The sequence below is a fragment of the Osmerus mordax genome, assembly GCF_038355195.1.
Source record: "Osmerus mordax isolate fOsmMor3 chromosome 28 unlocalized genomic scaffold, fOsmMor3.pri SUPER_28_unloc_7, whole genome shotgun sequence".
NCBI classification, from domain to species: Eukaryota; Metazoa; Chordata; class Actinopteri; order Osmeriformes; family Osmeridae; genus Osmerus; species Osmerus mordax.
In genome coordinates this window covers 105692-122500 of record NW_027120410.1, presented here as the reverse complement: position 1 = coordinate 122500, position 16809 = coordinate 105692, and the positions used below count along the sequence as shown (strand labels likewise).

General features: G+C 46.4%; 3 protein-coding genes across 6 annotated transcripts in view; 2 read left to right on the top strand and 1 right to left on the bottom strand.

The window, feature by feature from the left end:
- apba1a (amyloid beta (A4) precursor protein-binding, family A, member 1a) overlaps positions 1-2183 on the bottom strand; it is a 31140-nt gene extending 28957 nt beyond the window's left edge. The window contains exon 1 of the mRNA XM_067231862.1: positions 2110-2183. The gene's annotated coding sequence lies outside the window, so the exon portion shown is untranslated. The remainder of the gene's footprint in view (positions 1-2109) is intronic.
- A 1295-nt stretch (positions 2184-3478) lies between these two features.
- Positions 3479-9922, top strand: marveld2b (MARVEL domain containing 2b). Of its 4 annotated transcripts, none has more exons than XM_067231869.1 (8): positions 3479-3614; positions 4063-4145; positions 4462-5632; positions 5732-5767; positions 5870-6045; positions 6403-6574; positions 6760-6810; positions 9839-9922. In XM_067231869.1, exons 3-8 carry the CDS (start codon positions 4487-4489, stop codon positions 9857-9859), a joined length of 1602 nt encoding a protein of 533 aa, XP_067087970.1. In that variant the 5' UTR covers positions 3479-3614; positions 4063-4145; positions 4462-4486; the 3' UTR covers positions 9860-9922. The 4 variants fall into 4 exon arrangements, with proteins under 4 accessions (XP_067087970.1, XP_067087967.1, XP_067087968.1 ...); XM_067231866.1 differs by lacking the exon at positions 9839-9922 and adding an exon at positions 7160-7297 and having other exon boundaries at positions 3486-3614; XM_067231867.1 differs by lacking the exon at positions 9839-9922 and adding an exon at positions 7160-7297 and having other exon boundaries at positions 3577-3614; positions 4067-4145.
- oclnb (occludin b) lies at positions 9833-16481 on the top strand. Its single transcript, XM_067231870.1, has 8 exons — positions 9833-9949; positions 10265-10964; positions 11421-11585; positions 12906-13027; positions 14723-14815; positions 15071-15242; positions 15372-15413; positions 15497-16481. Exons 1-8 carry the CDS (start codon positions 9885-9887, stop codon positions 15593-15595), a joined length of 1458 nt encoding a protein of 485 aa, XP_067087971.1. The 5' UTR covers positions 9833-9884; the 3' UTR covers positions 15596-16481.
- Positions 16482-16809: the final 328 nt, after the last annotated feature.

Here is a 16809-nt window from a genome sequence, read left to right as displayed (position 1 = left end):
GGAGAGGTTGTGGAGGTTGTGGAGATGTGGAGGTTGGGGAGGTTGTGAAGATGTGGAGGTTGTGGAGGTTGGAGAGGTTGGAGAGGTTGTGGAGGTTGTGGAGGTTGTGAAGATGTGGAGGTTGTGGAGGTTGGAGAGGTTGGAGAGGTTGTGGAGGTTGGGAAGATGTGGCACCTCAGGATCCCATGTGAAGACAGAGGATGAATCTCACCTTCAAAGAGACTGTGTGTGTGCGTGTGTTTGTGTGTGTGTGTGGTATAAGATATTTTCTATCTCAATTTTTTTTTTGCTAGCCCACAGTTCATAGCTAGCCAAGCTTTCATCCCAAGACCGCCCCCCAGCCCCCCTGCTGGTTGCCAATTGTCTGGCCTCTCCTGGGAAATTCTGCCTCTCAATCCTTCAGTTACACCAATTCAAGTATGTTTGTCGTCATCCCACTATACAAGACAAACGGCCAGGAGTGGTTTCCAAAGTGGAAACGACTTCCTCTTCTGAAAAGGCCAGACAGGACCGTGCTGGTGCGCTGATTACAGGTTGCCAACGCCAACGTGCGGTGATGAGGAGACGAGTAATCAATGCTAGCTTGCGGAGACGGTAGCCAAGGCAATCAGACCGCCTCAGCCAGCATGGACGACAACAACAGCAGGCCTGTAAAAACAGGAACACGCCGACACGAGCTCGGAAACCAAGAACAATATTAAAAGCATAAGCTATACTGCCATTGTTAAAAACATTTGTGTTTTTCAATTGAGAAGTGCAAAGATAGTATGGAAAGGATGAGTGAGCTATTGATGCAGTGGTAAACTTGAGTCCACAGAATGCCACTGGAAAGTTAAATGGTTTCTATTCTGAGAAATACACATAGCCTAATAAAGACATTAGAACAAATTCGATGTATTTAATGTATAGAAAGGAATACAAAACAGCAGTAAATCCCAGACAGACAACGATCAATGCTTATTTCCATCGTTCAGGGAGGCACATAGGAAGGGCTTCTTCTTAAACCTACAACATATCCAGCCCTCACCCTCCTGGTCATCTCCAAGCCAGCCCACCCTCCAACCTAGGTACGATCTCTGGCGCACCTGCATCGGCTCCATCAGTGAAAAGGAGTGACGCTACAGTATGAGGCAGCGAGAGACGCCTAAAAGATGCTTTTGCATAAAACAAAAACCATACAAGCCAGGAAATTACTCCAGACAAAGAAATACTTAAACAACTTTGGTTATTTTCCTTTCACCTGCTACGTAAGAGGCGTTATAAAATGTTTTTGGCAACGAGGCAAATCCGTATAGCACCTAGGGTGCTTGCGTAGCCTATTCGTCCGCCATTCAACATCATCTCACAAACTGTATAGCTCACTATTTGGCAAAAACACCAAGCAACGGTCTCTAGCCATTTGTAGAAGCTGCGGCGCGGACAAGTAGCTCTCCCTCTCCACAAGCCACCAAATGACTGCTCACTTGTTACAAAAACCTGGGGTTCTGTCTGCATATAGTCTAATAACTAGTACCGCAGGTCTATGGCGCCTGATGCTATATGACTAAGTTTGCACTGAATGAAAATTGTCAAGCAAGAAGCCAATTGCTTAGACGCCACACGTACAGAGAAAGCAGAATAAGCGAAATAACTTGCAACTATACTCTATGCGCAAGTCTGTTCGATTTAAGTTAAAATAGAAATCCCAAAGCAATTGTAACACACTATATTAATAGCCTAGATTGCGACTGATAGAACTTCATGGATGTGTTTTGAGTAACACCTGCACCATTCTCGGGCTTTTATTTGCCTCGCATATGCTTTAGTTTTGTGTCAACAAAGTGGGCGGTGACGAAAAAGCCTCCGGCCCTCGGTGTAAAATCATTCATACATTGTTTGACAGGGGCGTTTTCTTCTATCGGCTATAAAATCCCCGCAAAACACCGAGACAAAGTGTCAGCATCTTTCCACCGGCCCCTCCTCAAGTACCGCTCGGCCAGACGGTTCCAAACACAGCGAACGCATGCAGGAAAGTACCCGGCAGAACGGAATAACACGGTCTGCATTGACGCACTCAGACAGTGGTGTACCAACAAGCAACGAACAGAAATCAAAGCAAATTTGTCTCACCAGTGTTTCAGTAACGATGCGTCTGCAAGCTGGCGGTCCGTTCCACTCCTTGCAAATCCACCATCTTCTCTGCCTCTCTCTCTCTCCGCTCTGCTCGGCAGCTGTCGGTCTGTGCCGCGGACCGGCCCCCTCCAGCCCCTCCTTCACAACCCCAACATGACATCAGAGGGGATTATAAACAGAAAGCATCTTTAAATGGGGGAATTGTGTCCAGTGCCGGTGTTGTGCCATCAGATGCACGGCTGCCATGAAAGGCACCCCCTCGCAGGAGCGCCAGTAATCTCCCATTATACTTTTTTTGTTATAGAGGGTTAGGTTATATGTCGGTTATCTGTGTAGATAACATATTGTTTATGTATTTATTAAGTCACAACCAACACAGACCAAACACAAGTCTCAAAAGCCACATGGACCACATCGGTCAAGGAAAACAAAAAAAACGGAGAAAACCAACACAAACAAAACAACAAAACCACAGACATCAACCCAGAAAAATAAAAACTTCCACCGCTCTAAGGCCGCATGGAAACCAAACCTCACCCTCTCCATCTCCCTCCTCCTCCTGAGCTCGGCCGCATCCGCGCCACTACACCCCGAGGTCACCCGCGCCACCACACCACCCACCCCCCAGTCCACAATGAACAAAATATTGTTCATAAACCTGCATGTGATGTCGAGACACATAGATAGGCCAATGTAGCTAAGGTGCATGGCAATATGGAACTTTGTAAAACACTGTCATTAATCAACAATACTAAACGACGCATTAAACAATTCACACGTCGCCTTAATGTAACAGACATATAAACGTATTTATGTAGATAAATGAGTCCCTTGTTACTATGGAAAACCCTGTCTAGTCTTCCACGTCGCTATTAGTTCCATTTATGGGGTGAATTCGAAGTGCAGCAGTTAAACTCCGCTTCTCTGAGTGCACGCGCGCTCCCGCGGCCAGGGGATACAAATCCTGGCGAGGATAAGTGTCTTGGCACGACACCGGCTCATACATTTCAGATATAATTGCGATTCGCGCGGTTGTATATTTCTGAATGGCATTGAAACGCTCAAACCAATGGGAATCGATTTAAAGAGCCGAAGTTACACGAACTCTCTTCATTCGGGTACGTCATTTCCTGATTTTCTCTCCGGTGGTGTCCCAAGAACCGGGACCACGTTATTCCTCCTATGGTTTCCCCAGAGCGGTAATGCTGGAAGAGGACGCTCCACCCACTCACTACAAGCTTGGGGAGTTAAACGCGGAGGGGGGGGAGGGGGTGACGTAAGTAACCGAAGGGCTACGTGCTGACAAGGACAGATACAGGATCAGTTTAATGCAACATTTCAGCTTTTGAAAATAGCGTTGTAAAACACTAACCGACCCGAGATCAGAATTTAGACAAAGCGTGACTCAAGCTCGAGGAGGTGCCGGTCACATGATACGTATACCTGCAGCTCGTTTTGCGGAAGATAATTGGCGGAGAGAAAACAGGTGGATAATTCAACAGGTAACCGCATTTCATAATAACTTGAGAAAGCTATCTGTTAAAATGTCAGAATAAGCATAGTTCACTGATTGATGTTAACATAGACTACTTACGTTTTAGATAGATCATGCCAGATCAATTGTTCTCGTGTTGCCTGCTGTAAATACCAGTGAACATTTCGTAGAAGGAAGTCTGGTGGCGTTAAATATTTTACTCAGAATTACAAGCCAAGTTCGAAATGTTAAGTGATGAGTTGTTGAATAAGTTTATTATCAGACCCATCTGTCCTTAGTGAGTGAAGGAGCTTCACATTAGGAATGCATATCCCTCTGGTTTCCATCAAATGAATAGCTTTGACAAGTAACTTGTGTCTACATTACCGTAGTCTTCTAGATCTTAAAGGTTTAGTGATGATTCTTATATGAAATGAATCTCCGGCTCTGAAAAAAAATGTATGTCCTTATTCGAGAGAGCTGAGGGAAGATCCAAACAACTTTAACAAATGAACAGCAATGGGCAAGGTGATTGTGGCGAGTGACTGTTTGTGAAAAGGTACACACATTTTTTAGTTACTCATGTTTTTTGGCTTCTGGCTTCTTTAATGTGTCAAGAAAGAATAATGTATTCTAACATGGGCACCATATTGGGGTAGCAATGAATAAGGTTATGTTCCGTTTCCAATCTCCTACTCCCAGGACTTTACAGCAAGCCCTAGTTTGAGGATGTTTTAATGCTGTTGCTGACTAATTTCTAGTTAAGATTAAGGTTCCATTGTATCCGACAGATACCCAACATTTTGGTTAGTTATCTGTAGCCTCGACGAAGGCCGTCACCTTATGATACAATGTATTGCTCCTGCCTTGTGTAGCCTGCCAGGCCCTGCTCCAGCTCCCATGTCTGCCGCAGGCCGCTTCGATGTGCTCGGCCCCCACTACGATGAGGTCCCTGTGGGGTCCCTGTGGAGGGAGCCCCCCCGGCCGCTGGAGGAACTGCGAGGAACAGAGCTGGCCCTGAGCGCCTGCCCCCTGCCGCCCCCCCCTTTGCCAGAGACACCCCCGGTGGGCCCCGCCCCCAGCCAGGAGCATCTGGAGGAGGACCAGGACGCCATGGACATCAAACCCGTCCGCCGCTTCATCCCAGACTCCATCAAGAACTTCTTCCGTGAAGGCAGTAACCGTAGCAGCAAGCCCTGGCCCCCTCCCCCCTCCCCGCCGCTCACAGAAAAGGACAATCAGACCACGGAGGGCATCCCCTGCTCGCCCCCGCACTCCCCGGCACTCTCTCTCCACGACTCCTACCTGGACCCCTACGGAGGCTCTGGGGGCAGCTACAACTCCCAGAAGGAGCGCGATGCCATGCTGCTGGGGGCAGAGGCCGTGGACTCTGAGCGGACCTTCCGCTCGGCCATGACGTACAGCGAGCGCGTGGAGGAGTACCACCAGCGCTACGCCTACATGAAGTCCTGGGCTGGGCTTCTGAGGATCCTGGGCTGTGTGCAGCTACTGCTGGGTGCTGCTGTGTTCGCCTGCGTCTGCGCCTACGTACACAAGGACAACGAGTGGTTCAACATGTACGGATACTCCAAGCCAGGGGCGTTAGGGGGGATGGGCGGAGCTGCGTTTGGCGGCTCGGTCAACTACACCGGGCCCAAAACGCCGTTCGTGCTGGTGTTGGCGGGACTGGTGTGGGTGGTGACGGTGATTGTCCTGGTGATGGGGATGACCATGTACTACCGCACCATCCTCCTGGATTCCACCTGGTGGCCTCTGACAGAGTTCTCCATCAGCCTGGTGCTGGGGATCCTCTACATGGCCGGGGCGCTGGTCTACGTGACCGACCTCATCCGAGGAGGGCTCTGCTATTACCCGGTGTTCAACAACCCAGTTAACGGGGCTTTCTGCCGCACTGAGGCGGGCCAGACGGCCGCCATCATCTTCCTGTTCTTCAACATGTTTCTGTACCTGGTGAGCAGCGCTGTGTGTCTGAAGCTCTGGAGACATGAGGCTGCACGGCAGAGGAGAGAGGCGCTGGAACAGGAGGTGAAGGCACACGCATAAACACACATACACACCTTCCATGCTAATCTTGCTGTTCTAGAAGGCAGTGCAGTTATTGACTCGTCACTTTGTTTTCCTCAGATGAAAACTATTGGATCTGCTCTGCCACTGTCTATGGTAAGTACATGAAGCTGTAGCTGTGGAATGAAGTTGGGATTATTTAGAATAAGCAATTGAATTCTGGCCTGAATCTTGAGTTCATGAGGATCTTCCTCCCAGCTGGACGGGGCCTCCAGGACGTCTGAGCGGACCCCCCTTCCCACGCTGCCTGGAGGCCTGGAGTCCCAGCAGCCCGCCCCGCGTGCGGCCGCACGCATGCTGGAGCCGGAGATCCTGAGAGGGCACATCCCTGCAGGACACATCCCCAAACCCCTGGTAATCGCAGACTACGTGGCGTGAGTACCTTCTACACAGGTGCAGCTGGGGTCCTGGTTACAGTTAGACTATAGTGGATGAGGTGCAGCTGGGGTCCTGGTTACAGTTAGACTATAGTGGATGAGGTGCAGCTGGGGTCCTGGTTACAGTTAGACTATAGTGGATGAGGTGCAGCTGGGGTCCTGGTTACAGTTAGACTATAGTGGATGAGGTGCAGCTGGGGTCCTGGTTACAGTTAGACGTCAGCGAACACAACTGTGAGGTCACATACCAGAAGTGTTTCATTTGTTCCTGCGTATTTGCTACAATCTATCAACTTTTGACTGGGGATGATGCTGCACCCACACCACTCATTTATTGCTTTCCTGTCCACACAGGAAGTACCCAACCATCCGTACGGAAGAGGAGAGGGACCAGTACAAGGCTGTGTTCAACGACCAGTACGCCGAGTACAAGGAGCTGCACGCCGAGGTCCAGGCCTTGTCCAGGAAGTTTGAGGACATGGATGAAATGATGCGCAACCTGCCCCCACGCTCCTCCAGCCAGCAGGTGACCCCCTCTCTCACACACACACACACACACACACACACACACACACACACACACACACAAGCTATTGGCCAAATGACTACACACATTGATACTCCCTCTACTGTTGTTGTAGGACCCTTACTTCCTGTTTGTGGAAGAACACTTCCTATTGTTTGTTAAACTGCCCTCTCTCTCTGTTTCAGGAGAAGGAGCGGATCAACACCATTGTGCAGGAGTACCAGAGGAAGAGAAATGTGAGTGATTGTTTCTATTCAGTCTTCTAATGTGTCGAGTGGTTGAAACAGCAGTGCAGCTCTGAGCCCTGTGTCCCCAGCATGCTTGGACTGGTAGAACCAGTTTGATGACCGAGAGATCAGGCACTTTCTGTAGTCGGTGTGGCGTCAGTTTCTGGTGCCCTCCCCCCTCCACCTGGTTACCACTGCTCGCAACTCAGTCAGATGAAAATACTTGGCATTTTGTTTGTCACCTTTCAAGTATGTGATGTAATGCAAATGGGACAGGTGGATTTGAGTTTCATGATGAAACCACCAAAGAAAACATACTTTAGGAACTAATGTGTGTGTGTGTGTGTCACATTGCCAGGATCCTACATTCCTGGAAAAGAAGGAGAGATGTGAGTACCTGAAAAACAAACTATCTCACATCAAGCAGAAGATCCAGGAATACAACAAGGTCATGGACTGGAATGATGGTTTCAGCTAAACTATAGCTTTCTGGCTGGCTGGCTGGCTGGCTTGCTGGCTGGCTGGCTGGCTCTCACTCACTCACACACACACACACACACACACACACACACACACATAAGGTATCAACAGAGGCAGGCAGAAACACACTTCTTGACACTTTCTAGTCACTAATTGATTAGTCAACATGATAGATCCTAATAGTCAGATTTAAGGTTTTAATCTGCCAGAAAAGGGTTGATATGAAACATTTTTTGTTGAGTTGTGTGTATGTGCCAATAAGCCATAAATATGAGTAAAGACTTATTCTTTCACTGGTTTTATGTGTTATTTCAGAGTTGAATATTAGACGTGTATAGAACGTGGACGTATATAGAAACTGGACATGGGGACATTTATTGTTTTGTAGAACCTTTCTGTGACCATGTCAAACTGGAACATGACAACATCTCTTTTCCACTGAAGAAACTCCATGAAACAATTAAATCACCAATATATAGTTTGCTCAACATATCTCACCTCATTTTATACTTTTTAATGTATTTAATGTATTTGTCATGCTCATGCTGTAAGTGCTTTGTCACTTATCTACTGTTAAACGATGATGGTGGATTTTGGATTTATTGGCCTTTGTCTTATTTCATTTCTTATTCCCTTGTGTAACACTTAAAATATGATGATTTTATGTTTTCTTATGTAAGTTGAGCACTCGTCTAATGTATGAACGGAGTATGCAAGTATACAACACATGTTTTAGTAAACAAACTCATAATAAAAATTTACTGAATTACTATAGTGACCAAATATAGCATAGGATTGTGACTGTTATAGTATAGTTTGTTCAGCTTTATGACATTACTATTTTCTTGTCATCTGTACTGATTCAACCCTTGGGATTTGGTCGTTTCTGTCAACCAATGTTGCAGTAAAGTTCAGCCTTAACCAGATGGTTGTTGTAACTCCACCGTGTGGGGCGGGTTTGTGTCATCAGGTGAGAAGAGCGCCGCTTCCTCTCGTCATCCCTGCAGCGTAAGGTTCTGCATGGTGTCGTTTTACACCGCCTATGGTGAGGAAGGTCACAGTATGGAGTTAGTCACACCGGTATTTTACCTGCAAATTTGACTGATCTGAATCAGAATGGGTTTTATTCGCCATGAAAGTTTGCTCAGACAAGGAATTTGCTTTGGCAGGAAGGTGCAAACATTAAATATATAGGAATCTAAAATTTAAATATGAGGACTAACTATACTAAGGGTACATAACTAGCAATACTAATATTGCATATGCTAGCACGATTTCTGGTATGATGACAAATCACTTGAATATAAAACGAAATAGTATTCTGATTCACGACAACAAATTAAGTTAGGCCCCGTGACGTCTCTTATGTGCACGTTTGCACTAGAATCTAGTGACTAGATAGTTCCACTTATATACTTTAAGACTTCGAATTTGAGGAGTCTGCGAATCTTATACCAGAGTAAAGTGTGGTGAGACAAGTTGTATAAAAACAATGATGCTTTACTCTTTGTAGGAGTGCGTGTATCCAATAACATCCGCGACCTGTTTACTGTGACGCGTCAGGGTGTGTCCCCAATTAGCACACTAGTGCAGGTTAGCATCAGAGCAGCTTCACTAGTCTACCCTGCTTCTAACAGGTGAGTTCACCGCGTTGTTAATGCATGTCGAGGATATACGTTAATAATACCTACGTTCTAATTGCTCAGTTCGATACATTTGCTGTCGTTTTAGTATTTGTACAAACATTTTTCAAATGTTTTCAAAATGTGATACAGGTCATTTGAATGTGATGCCAGTTTTTCCAGTGAGGTATTATTATCACTGTAGCGCTTTTGTCTCAGCTAGAAAAGCAACATGTTGGAATTGCTGTAGACTCGTAGTCATGTCTATGCTTTTGTTATGACTTCTTACATTTACATTTATTCATTTAGCAGACGCTTTTATCCAAAGCGACTTCCAAGAGAGAGCTTTACAAAATGCATCGGTCACTGATAATAACAACAAGATAGCCCCTAAAACATTGCAGGTAGCCAAAACATGAAGCACATATTGTGAACAACCAAAATAAGTGCCAAAGGAAAGAACCATAAGAGCATGTAGTTAAACAAGATACAATTAAACAACATGAATTGCTATAAGTGCAAATGTACCTGTAGAAAAGCAAGCAACAGTAAAAAACATTTCACAGCGAGTACAACAATTTAAATCAGTTACCACTAACCAACAAGACTCTAAGCAAGAGTCATTGTGATCCTTGAGGAAACTAACATTGGGTCCAGCAAACCATTCCTAAGTACCATTGTACTTCTTATACTAAATACTCTGGTATAGTTATACCATACATACTTTATTGAACCATCACTTGCGCCTCGGTGGAACTCTGTTAGAACATCGAGGCGGAGCCTGAAGTTTTGTTTGCTTCCCGTTTCTTAGAAACAGAGTTCCGTTCAACCCACCTGCTGTGGGTGTGTGGTTGCTACCAGTACCTGGATGAAATATAGCAATAAGAACCATAGCCTTATGTTTGTTTTGACTTCATATTCTCTTTGACCAAAAGTGCTCTGACTTGGTTTACTGAAGAGGAGACCAACTGAAGGATTAGTATGCCTCCTCACAGACATCATCACCACCATCATCATCATCAACACCACCAGGGCCAAAGCCGGCAGTACGTATTCCCTTTGACCAAATCCCATACTCCTCTCTCTTCACATCCTACACTCATCCCTCTCTAAACTCCTCCACTCATCCAATCTCATCTGTTCCTTCTCATCCGTGTACTACACATGGTGAACAACAAGGTACATCTGTGAACAACTGTTCCACCTCACATCCTTCCTAGCCCTCACCCATCTACATATGACCATATATGGTGTTATGGAACACTGTCAAGACCAATCACAGCTCTCTCTCTGCCCTCTCTGTTCATCACAGACCAATCACAGCTCTCCCTTCCCTCTCTGTTCATCCTCTCTCCCGGTAGCCATACCAGCCATGGCAGCAGACACAAACCCAGCGAGCTGTTCTCCAACCCTGCCTTCTCCTACTACCCCGACGAGGAGCTCGTCCACTTCTACCCCTGGACCTCCCCTCCTGGCGTGATGAAGATCATGTCCATCATCATCATCATCCTGTGCGTGGGGATCTTTGCCTGTGTGGCCTCGACTCTGGCCTGGGATTACGACATGAGCATGATGGGCCTGTCTGGTGGAATCGGGGCGGGGATGGGGGGGGGCTCGTACGGGGGGTCCTACGGGGGGTCCTACGGGGGGTCCTACGGGGGAGGCATGGGGGGCATGGGAGGCATGGGAGGCATGGGGGGCAGTGGAGGGGGGGACACCTACACAGACCCCCTGGCAGGCAAGAGCTTCCTCATCGCCATCTCTGCCATCACCTTCCTGGCTGTGCTCGTCATCTTCATCCTGGTGGTGTCCAGACAGAACACGTCTCGCTCCCCGTCCTTCTACCTGGCAGCCGGCATCATCAGCGGCATCCTGGCCGGCCTGATGATCATCGCCACCATCGTCTACCTGGTGGCCATCAACCCCACCGCCCAGACCTCCAGCTCTGGCAATTTCAACCAGATCATGCAGCTGTGTGCCCAGTACCAGAACCAGAACCAGGCCAGCGGCATCTTCCTCAACCAGTACCTGTACCACTACTGCGTGGTGGAGCCACAGGAGGTGAGCCTGTTAGTCAGTTTGAACTCCTGCAGGAAGCTCACTAACTCTTAACTCTCACTGTGTTATGTTTTATACCTATGCACTTAAAGTTGAGTCATCATAATAAATAACTTGAACTAGCCTTTACTATTATTTATGGACTAGTTCAAGTCATTTGATTTATTTATTTTATTAAGTTATCATTTTATTATGAACTTTCACTGCTGTCTGGTGCTGTGATGTGTTGCTGTCTGAGCTCACATACTCTGGTGGACTCTGTTCATGTTAGGGTCTGCTCTAACCCTAACCCATCAGCTGTGTGTCGCATATATGTTAGTAGTATTAGGAATGAGTTGTAAAACATCCTCTTTCTGAACTAATACCATTTACCATGTCTGGGGTTTTAAGCCAAAAAATTACGACTTATATTTTGTATTCTGGTTGCCATGGTACTCTAACCCCAACCCTGTACCCCAGGCCATCGCCGTGGTGATGGGGGTACTGGTGTTCGTGGGCCTGATCATCCTGCTGGTCTTTGCTCTGAAGACACGTCAGAAGATCCGGCGCTGGGGCATAGAGCGCATCCTGTGGGAGGAGCCTAAGGCGCTCAGCGGAGGCGTGCCGCACACCATTGGAGAGTGGGTACGAGGCCTCACTTCACCTGGGGACATGGGGGTGTGGTGGTGTGTGTGTGCATGCTAGTGTACGTGTTATGCGTGCATACTGGGGGTAGAGCAGTGATTTCTTAGCACTACATGGCATTTGTTAGTTAGGGGAATTGGAATATTGAGATAAGAAACTTTGAACATGTCTAACCTTTTCATGACATGTTTTAATTTTATTGTCCTCTATTTATGCCATAAACATTCCAGAAACAAATCAAGTGACGACTGTTAGCGTTTACACTGGCTCACAGGCAACCTTACCGCATCGCTCACCCCACTTCAACAGATTAGTGTGTGTGTTGGTGTGTGTGTATGGAGCAGGAAGAGTTTCATGTCTAGTTTCTGGGCGTGTCCTCCTCAGGCTCTTTGTGTCTTTCTTAGAATAGCTGGAAAACAAATAATCAAATTCTTAAAACTTCTTTCAAACTCTGAATCAAAACATGGGTAGTAGGCTGTTTACTTGTAGCTAAGTCTCCATTAGGCTGATACTTCCTGTAAAACAGTGCTTTAAGTTTAACTTAGTTTACGTTTGTATTTGAAATTGAATTATTTTTGCTCAAGGAAGGTGAACTTTTCTGTAATTATTTTCAGAATTAAAGACTTTGATAGCGTCAATTGGGTGTCTCTCATGGCAACTGGCTGTGGTTGTGATAGTATCTGAGGTATTCTGCACAGGTGGAAGTGGAGGAACCGGTTGGCCCTGGCCTAACCGGTTGGCCCTGCCCTAACGCTGCCTGCTGGGAGAATCAGGCTGTTTACTAAAAACAATGTTCTTCCACCATGAGATAGGTGGAAGGGATGACTTTATAGGATCATGCAAACATTACATTTGAATAAGAACATTCAGCACATGAGAGGAAGGGAAGAACATAGTTGAAGCCTTGTTTCCAGATGTTGCTTTGATCTTGTATGGGCTTTTGATGGTCAGCCCGTTAAATAATTTTGACATTGTCTTTATTTGGACACCAAATCCATCAAAGTAATATCATTATAATTACTACTATAACACAGTAAACTTTGCATTTCCTCATGCCTTACAAATGTATAGCAGCATTGGTGACTGAGTGGTGGTGTTGTGTTGACAACCTCTATCTCCTTCCCCATGACCTTATCTCCTATCTCCTTCCCCCGTGACCTTATCTCCTATCTCCTTCCCCCGTGACCTTATCTCCTATCTCCTTCCCCTGTGACCTTATCTCCTATCTCCTTCCCCCATGACCTTATCTCCTATCTCCTTCCCCTTTACCTTATCTCCTATCTCCTTCCTCATGACCTTATCTCCTATTTCCTTCCCCAGGTAAACAACGTCTCAGGCTCCCCAGAAGTCTTGGTCAGTGATGCCAACAAGCTGGTGAGGGGCTCCAGGGACTACCTGGACCAGCTGCCCAAGTACTCAAGCAAGCCCTTGTACCTTCCTGGGTAAGGCCGCAGATCTGCCTGGTGGAGAACTGCAAACAAACATTTAGATTTTTCTTTCTGCAGAATAAACTAGTGACAGGTGTCCAGCCTGGGTCGTCCAACCCTCATGTTTCTACCAGCCAAGGTGAAAGTATTTCCTAAACAGTGAAAATCACTTCCTGTGATTAGAGAAGGACAGTTTAGGCACTAGAGTACATATTTACAACCTTTGAATAACTTACAATTCAAGTAAACGTACATATTCTAAACATGTTAAACTAATGCACACACTGGAAGGGTGGAGCTCTGACTCCAGAGTTCTAGAACAGTGGAATCTGGGGAATGCTGTGTGGCAGTCTTGCATGTGTATTTTGAACGAGTCACTTTCCTATCACTTGTTCAGGACCAGCCTGTTTCTAAGACAAAGAATGACGAAACAAAAAGATTTCCTTTTTCTTTGAAGCCTGAATCTTGTGCTTCTTGTTTCACAACCCACCACTAAGTTTAAATAAGTGTGTGCAGTATACAAAAAACCCTTGCTAAAATACAGTGATGAACATCAGCTCTCTGTGTTGGTCTGTGTGACATCACCAGCTCTGTGTTGCTCTGTCTCTAGAGGCTCTGACATCACCAGCTCTGTGTTGCTCTGTGTCTCCAGAGACTCTGACATCACCAGCTCTGTGTTGCTCTGTGTCTCCAGAGACTCTGACATCACCAGCTCTGTGTTGCTCTGTGTCTCCAGAGACTCTGACATCACCTGCTCTGTGTCTCTAGAGACTCTGACATCACCAGCTCTGTGTTGCTCTGTGTCTCCAGAGACTCTGACATCACCAGCTCTGTGTTGCTCTGTGTCTCTGGAGACTCTGACATCACCAGCTCTGTGTTGCTCTGTGTCTCCAGAGACTCTGACATCACCAGCTCTGTGTTGCTCTGTGTCTCTAGAGACTCTGACATCACCAGCTCTGTGTTGCTCTGTGTCTCTGGAGACTCTGACATCACCAGCTCTGTGTTGCTCTGTGTCTCCAGAGACTCTGACATCACCAGCTCTGTGTTGCTCTGTGTCTCTAGAGACTCTGACATCACCAGCTCTGTGTTGCTCTGTGTCTCCAGAGACTCTGACATCACCAGCTCTGTGTTGCTCTGTCTATAGAGGCTCTGACATCACCAGCTCTGTGTTGCTCTGTCTCTAGAGGCTCTGACATCACCAGCTCTGTGTTGCTCTGTGTGACATCACCAGTTGTGTTGCTCTGTGTGACATCACCAGTTGTGTTGCTCTGTGTCTCTAGAGACTCTGACATCACCAGCTCTGTGTTGCTCTGTGTTGCTCTGTGTGACATCACCAGCTCTGTGTTGCTCTGTGTCTCCAGAGACTCTGACATCACCAGCTCTGTGTTGCTCTGTGTCTCTAGAGACTCTGACATCACCAGCTCTGTGTTGCTCTGTGTTGCTCTGTGTGACATCACCAGCTCTGTGTTGCTCTGTGTCTCTAGAGACTCTGACATCACCAGCTCTGTGTTGCTCTGTGTGACATCACCAGCTCTGTGTTGCTCTGTGTCTCTAGAGATTCTGACATCACCAGCTCTGTGTTGCTCTGTGTGACATCACCAGCTCTGTGTTGCTCTGTGTCTCCAGAGACTCTGACATCACCAGCTCTGTGTTGCTCTGTGTCTCCAGAGACTCTGACATCACCAGCTCTGTGTTGCTCTGTGTCTCTAGAGACTCTGACATCACCAGCTCTGTGGGCGTCCAGCTGCGAGACCAGGACGGAGCCGAGTCTGCTGATGAGCTGGACCATGTGGACTTCAGCTCGTGAGTACCTGACCCTGAGGACTGCTGTGCTGGAGATGAGCTAGCCCAGCTAGAGATAGAAAAGATAGAAAAATAGAAAGGATTCTCTGACGCCCTCCTCCTTTCTTCTCTTCTCTTTTCCCCTCCTCTCCTCCCTCTCCTCTCCCCCCCCCTCTCCCTTCCTCTCCCCCCCCTCCTCTCCTCCCTCTCCTCTCCCCCCCCTCTCCCTTCCTCTCCCCCCCCTCCTCTCCTCCCCCATTCCCCTCCTCTCCTCAGGGAGTTTCCCCCCATCGTGAGTGAGCAGCAGCGTCTGGACTACAAGCGTGAGTTTGAGCAGGAGCACCAGGAGTATCGGGCCCTGCAGGCGGAGCTGGACCGCATCAACCTGGGCCTGGAAGGCCTGGACCGGGACCTGGGCAGGCACGCACCGGGCAGCTCGTTCTTCCTGGTGAGGACCTGGAGTGTGTGGGTGCACGCTAGAAAGACGTAGTGTACAGTAACGGCACCATTATTACAACAGTTCTCAGACGATCTGATTCAAGATATTCCCTCATCACCTTTTTATGTTTGCAAACAGGATGCTATGGAAGAATACACAAGATTGAAGAATTTGAAAAAGGTACAATAGTTCTGTGTTGAAAAGTGATGTCCCATCTGTAACCGATATTCATTTTAAAACCATGATAACGTGTCGTTCTCCAGTCCCCAGACTACCAGCTGAAGAAAAAGAGGTGCAAACACCTGAGATCCAAACTGTCCCACATCAAGAGGAAGATCAGCGAGTACGACCGCAGGTCATGAACCCTGACCCCTGACCCCGTGGACTAGGCCCTCTGTTTTAATATATCCAATCAGAGCAGAGAAATGCCAGTAATAACATAATTGAATGTTATCTGAAGATGATCAAGAGCGTGCAACATCCTTTTAATCTATTCAGCCCTCTCAGAGGCTGATTTCTTCAGTGAAGGACAGCATGGATGGGTTAGGGTTAGAGAGGTATTAAGGATTGAAGCAAAAACCTAATCAGTTTTTTCAGGCCGACCAGTCATTAGCTTTTTGACGGATGACTTTGAAACAGCTAAGATGAGTGGACATGAAAGGTCTTTTATAAAGTTTTACTCAAGACACAAAGGGGAGAATTATGTGAATGTTTGGTTGAAGTTTCTTTAATATATTTATCTTTCTTTAATAAATAAAAAGTTGGAGCTTTTTAAACTCAGGTTTCAGAATATTAAACATCCAGAAATATTTTGTTGAAAAGTTTTCTGGATCAACAAGTCCAGTATATTCAAGGCATGACACTGCTAAGTTCTAAGGCCATTGGTCTCTAATGATTACGAAATACTTTAAAGTTGATATTATTGGTGAATCAGCCAAGAGTTGTTCTGTATTTTTTTTATAGATTTTATATGGCTTACTTTTTCTTATTTTAACCTATGTTAATTAGTCTGACAAATTAATGCAGTTTTTTGTGAAACTTTTCAGTCCTGGCTGGCCACCATATTTTTACAATTACTTGTATACGTTCAAAAACTATTATACACTCAAATGAATTTGTCTATCGAAAGTAACTCCAATACATATTCAAACATACAGTTTCGGAAATGGCTCCAAAGCGGTTTTTATATTGACTTTTAAACATGTGTAGCAGTGCAACTCAAATAAACTCACTTGTGATTGCTTTGTAGTTTGTTTAATTGTGACGATGTGAATTTACAATAAGTTATTAGGCCTATGTAAAGTCGTCTAACTATGATTCCTGGAATGTTTGTGCCTTTGGGTCTTCTCGCCTACCAGCCATTGTATAAAGTTGAAATGGGGCAGGTGTATGGCTCAGACCCAAGAACAGGTGTTCACAGGTGGCTACACGCTTACTATCTCTGTGGACTATTGGGTGAGTGCAATCTATTTTGTTGAGTCTGTGGACATTTGTGTGCTTGGAACTGTGCTCTTTGTTTTTGCAGACTAGACTTTTTGGACTAGATATGGCTCCTTAATCTGCCCGGCGTTCTTCC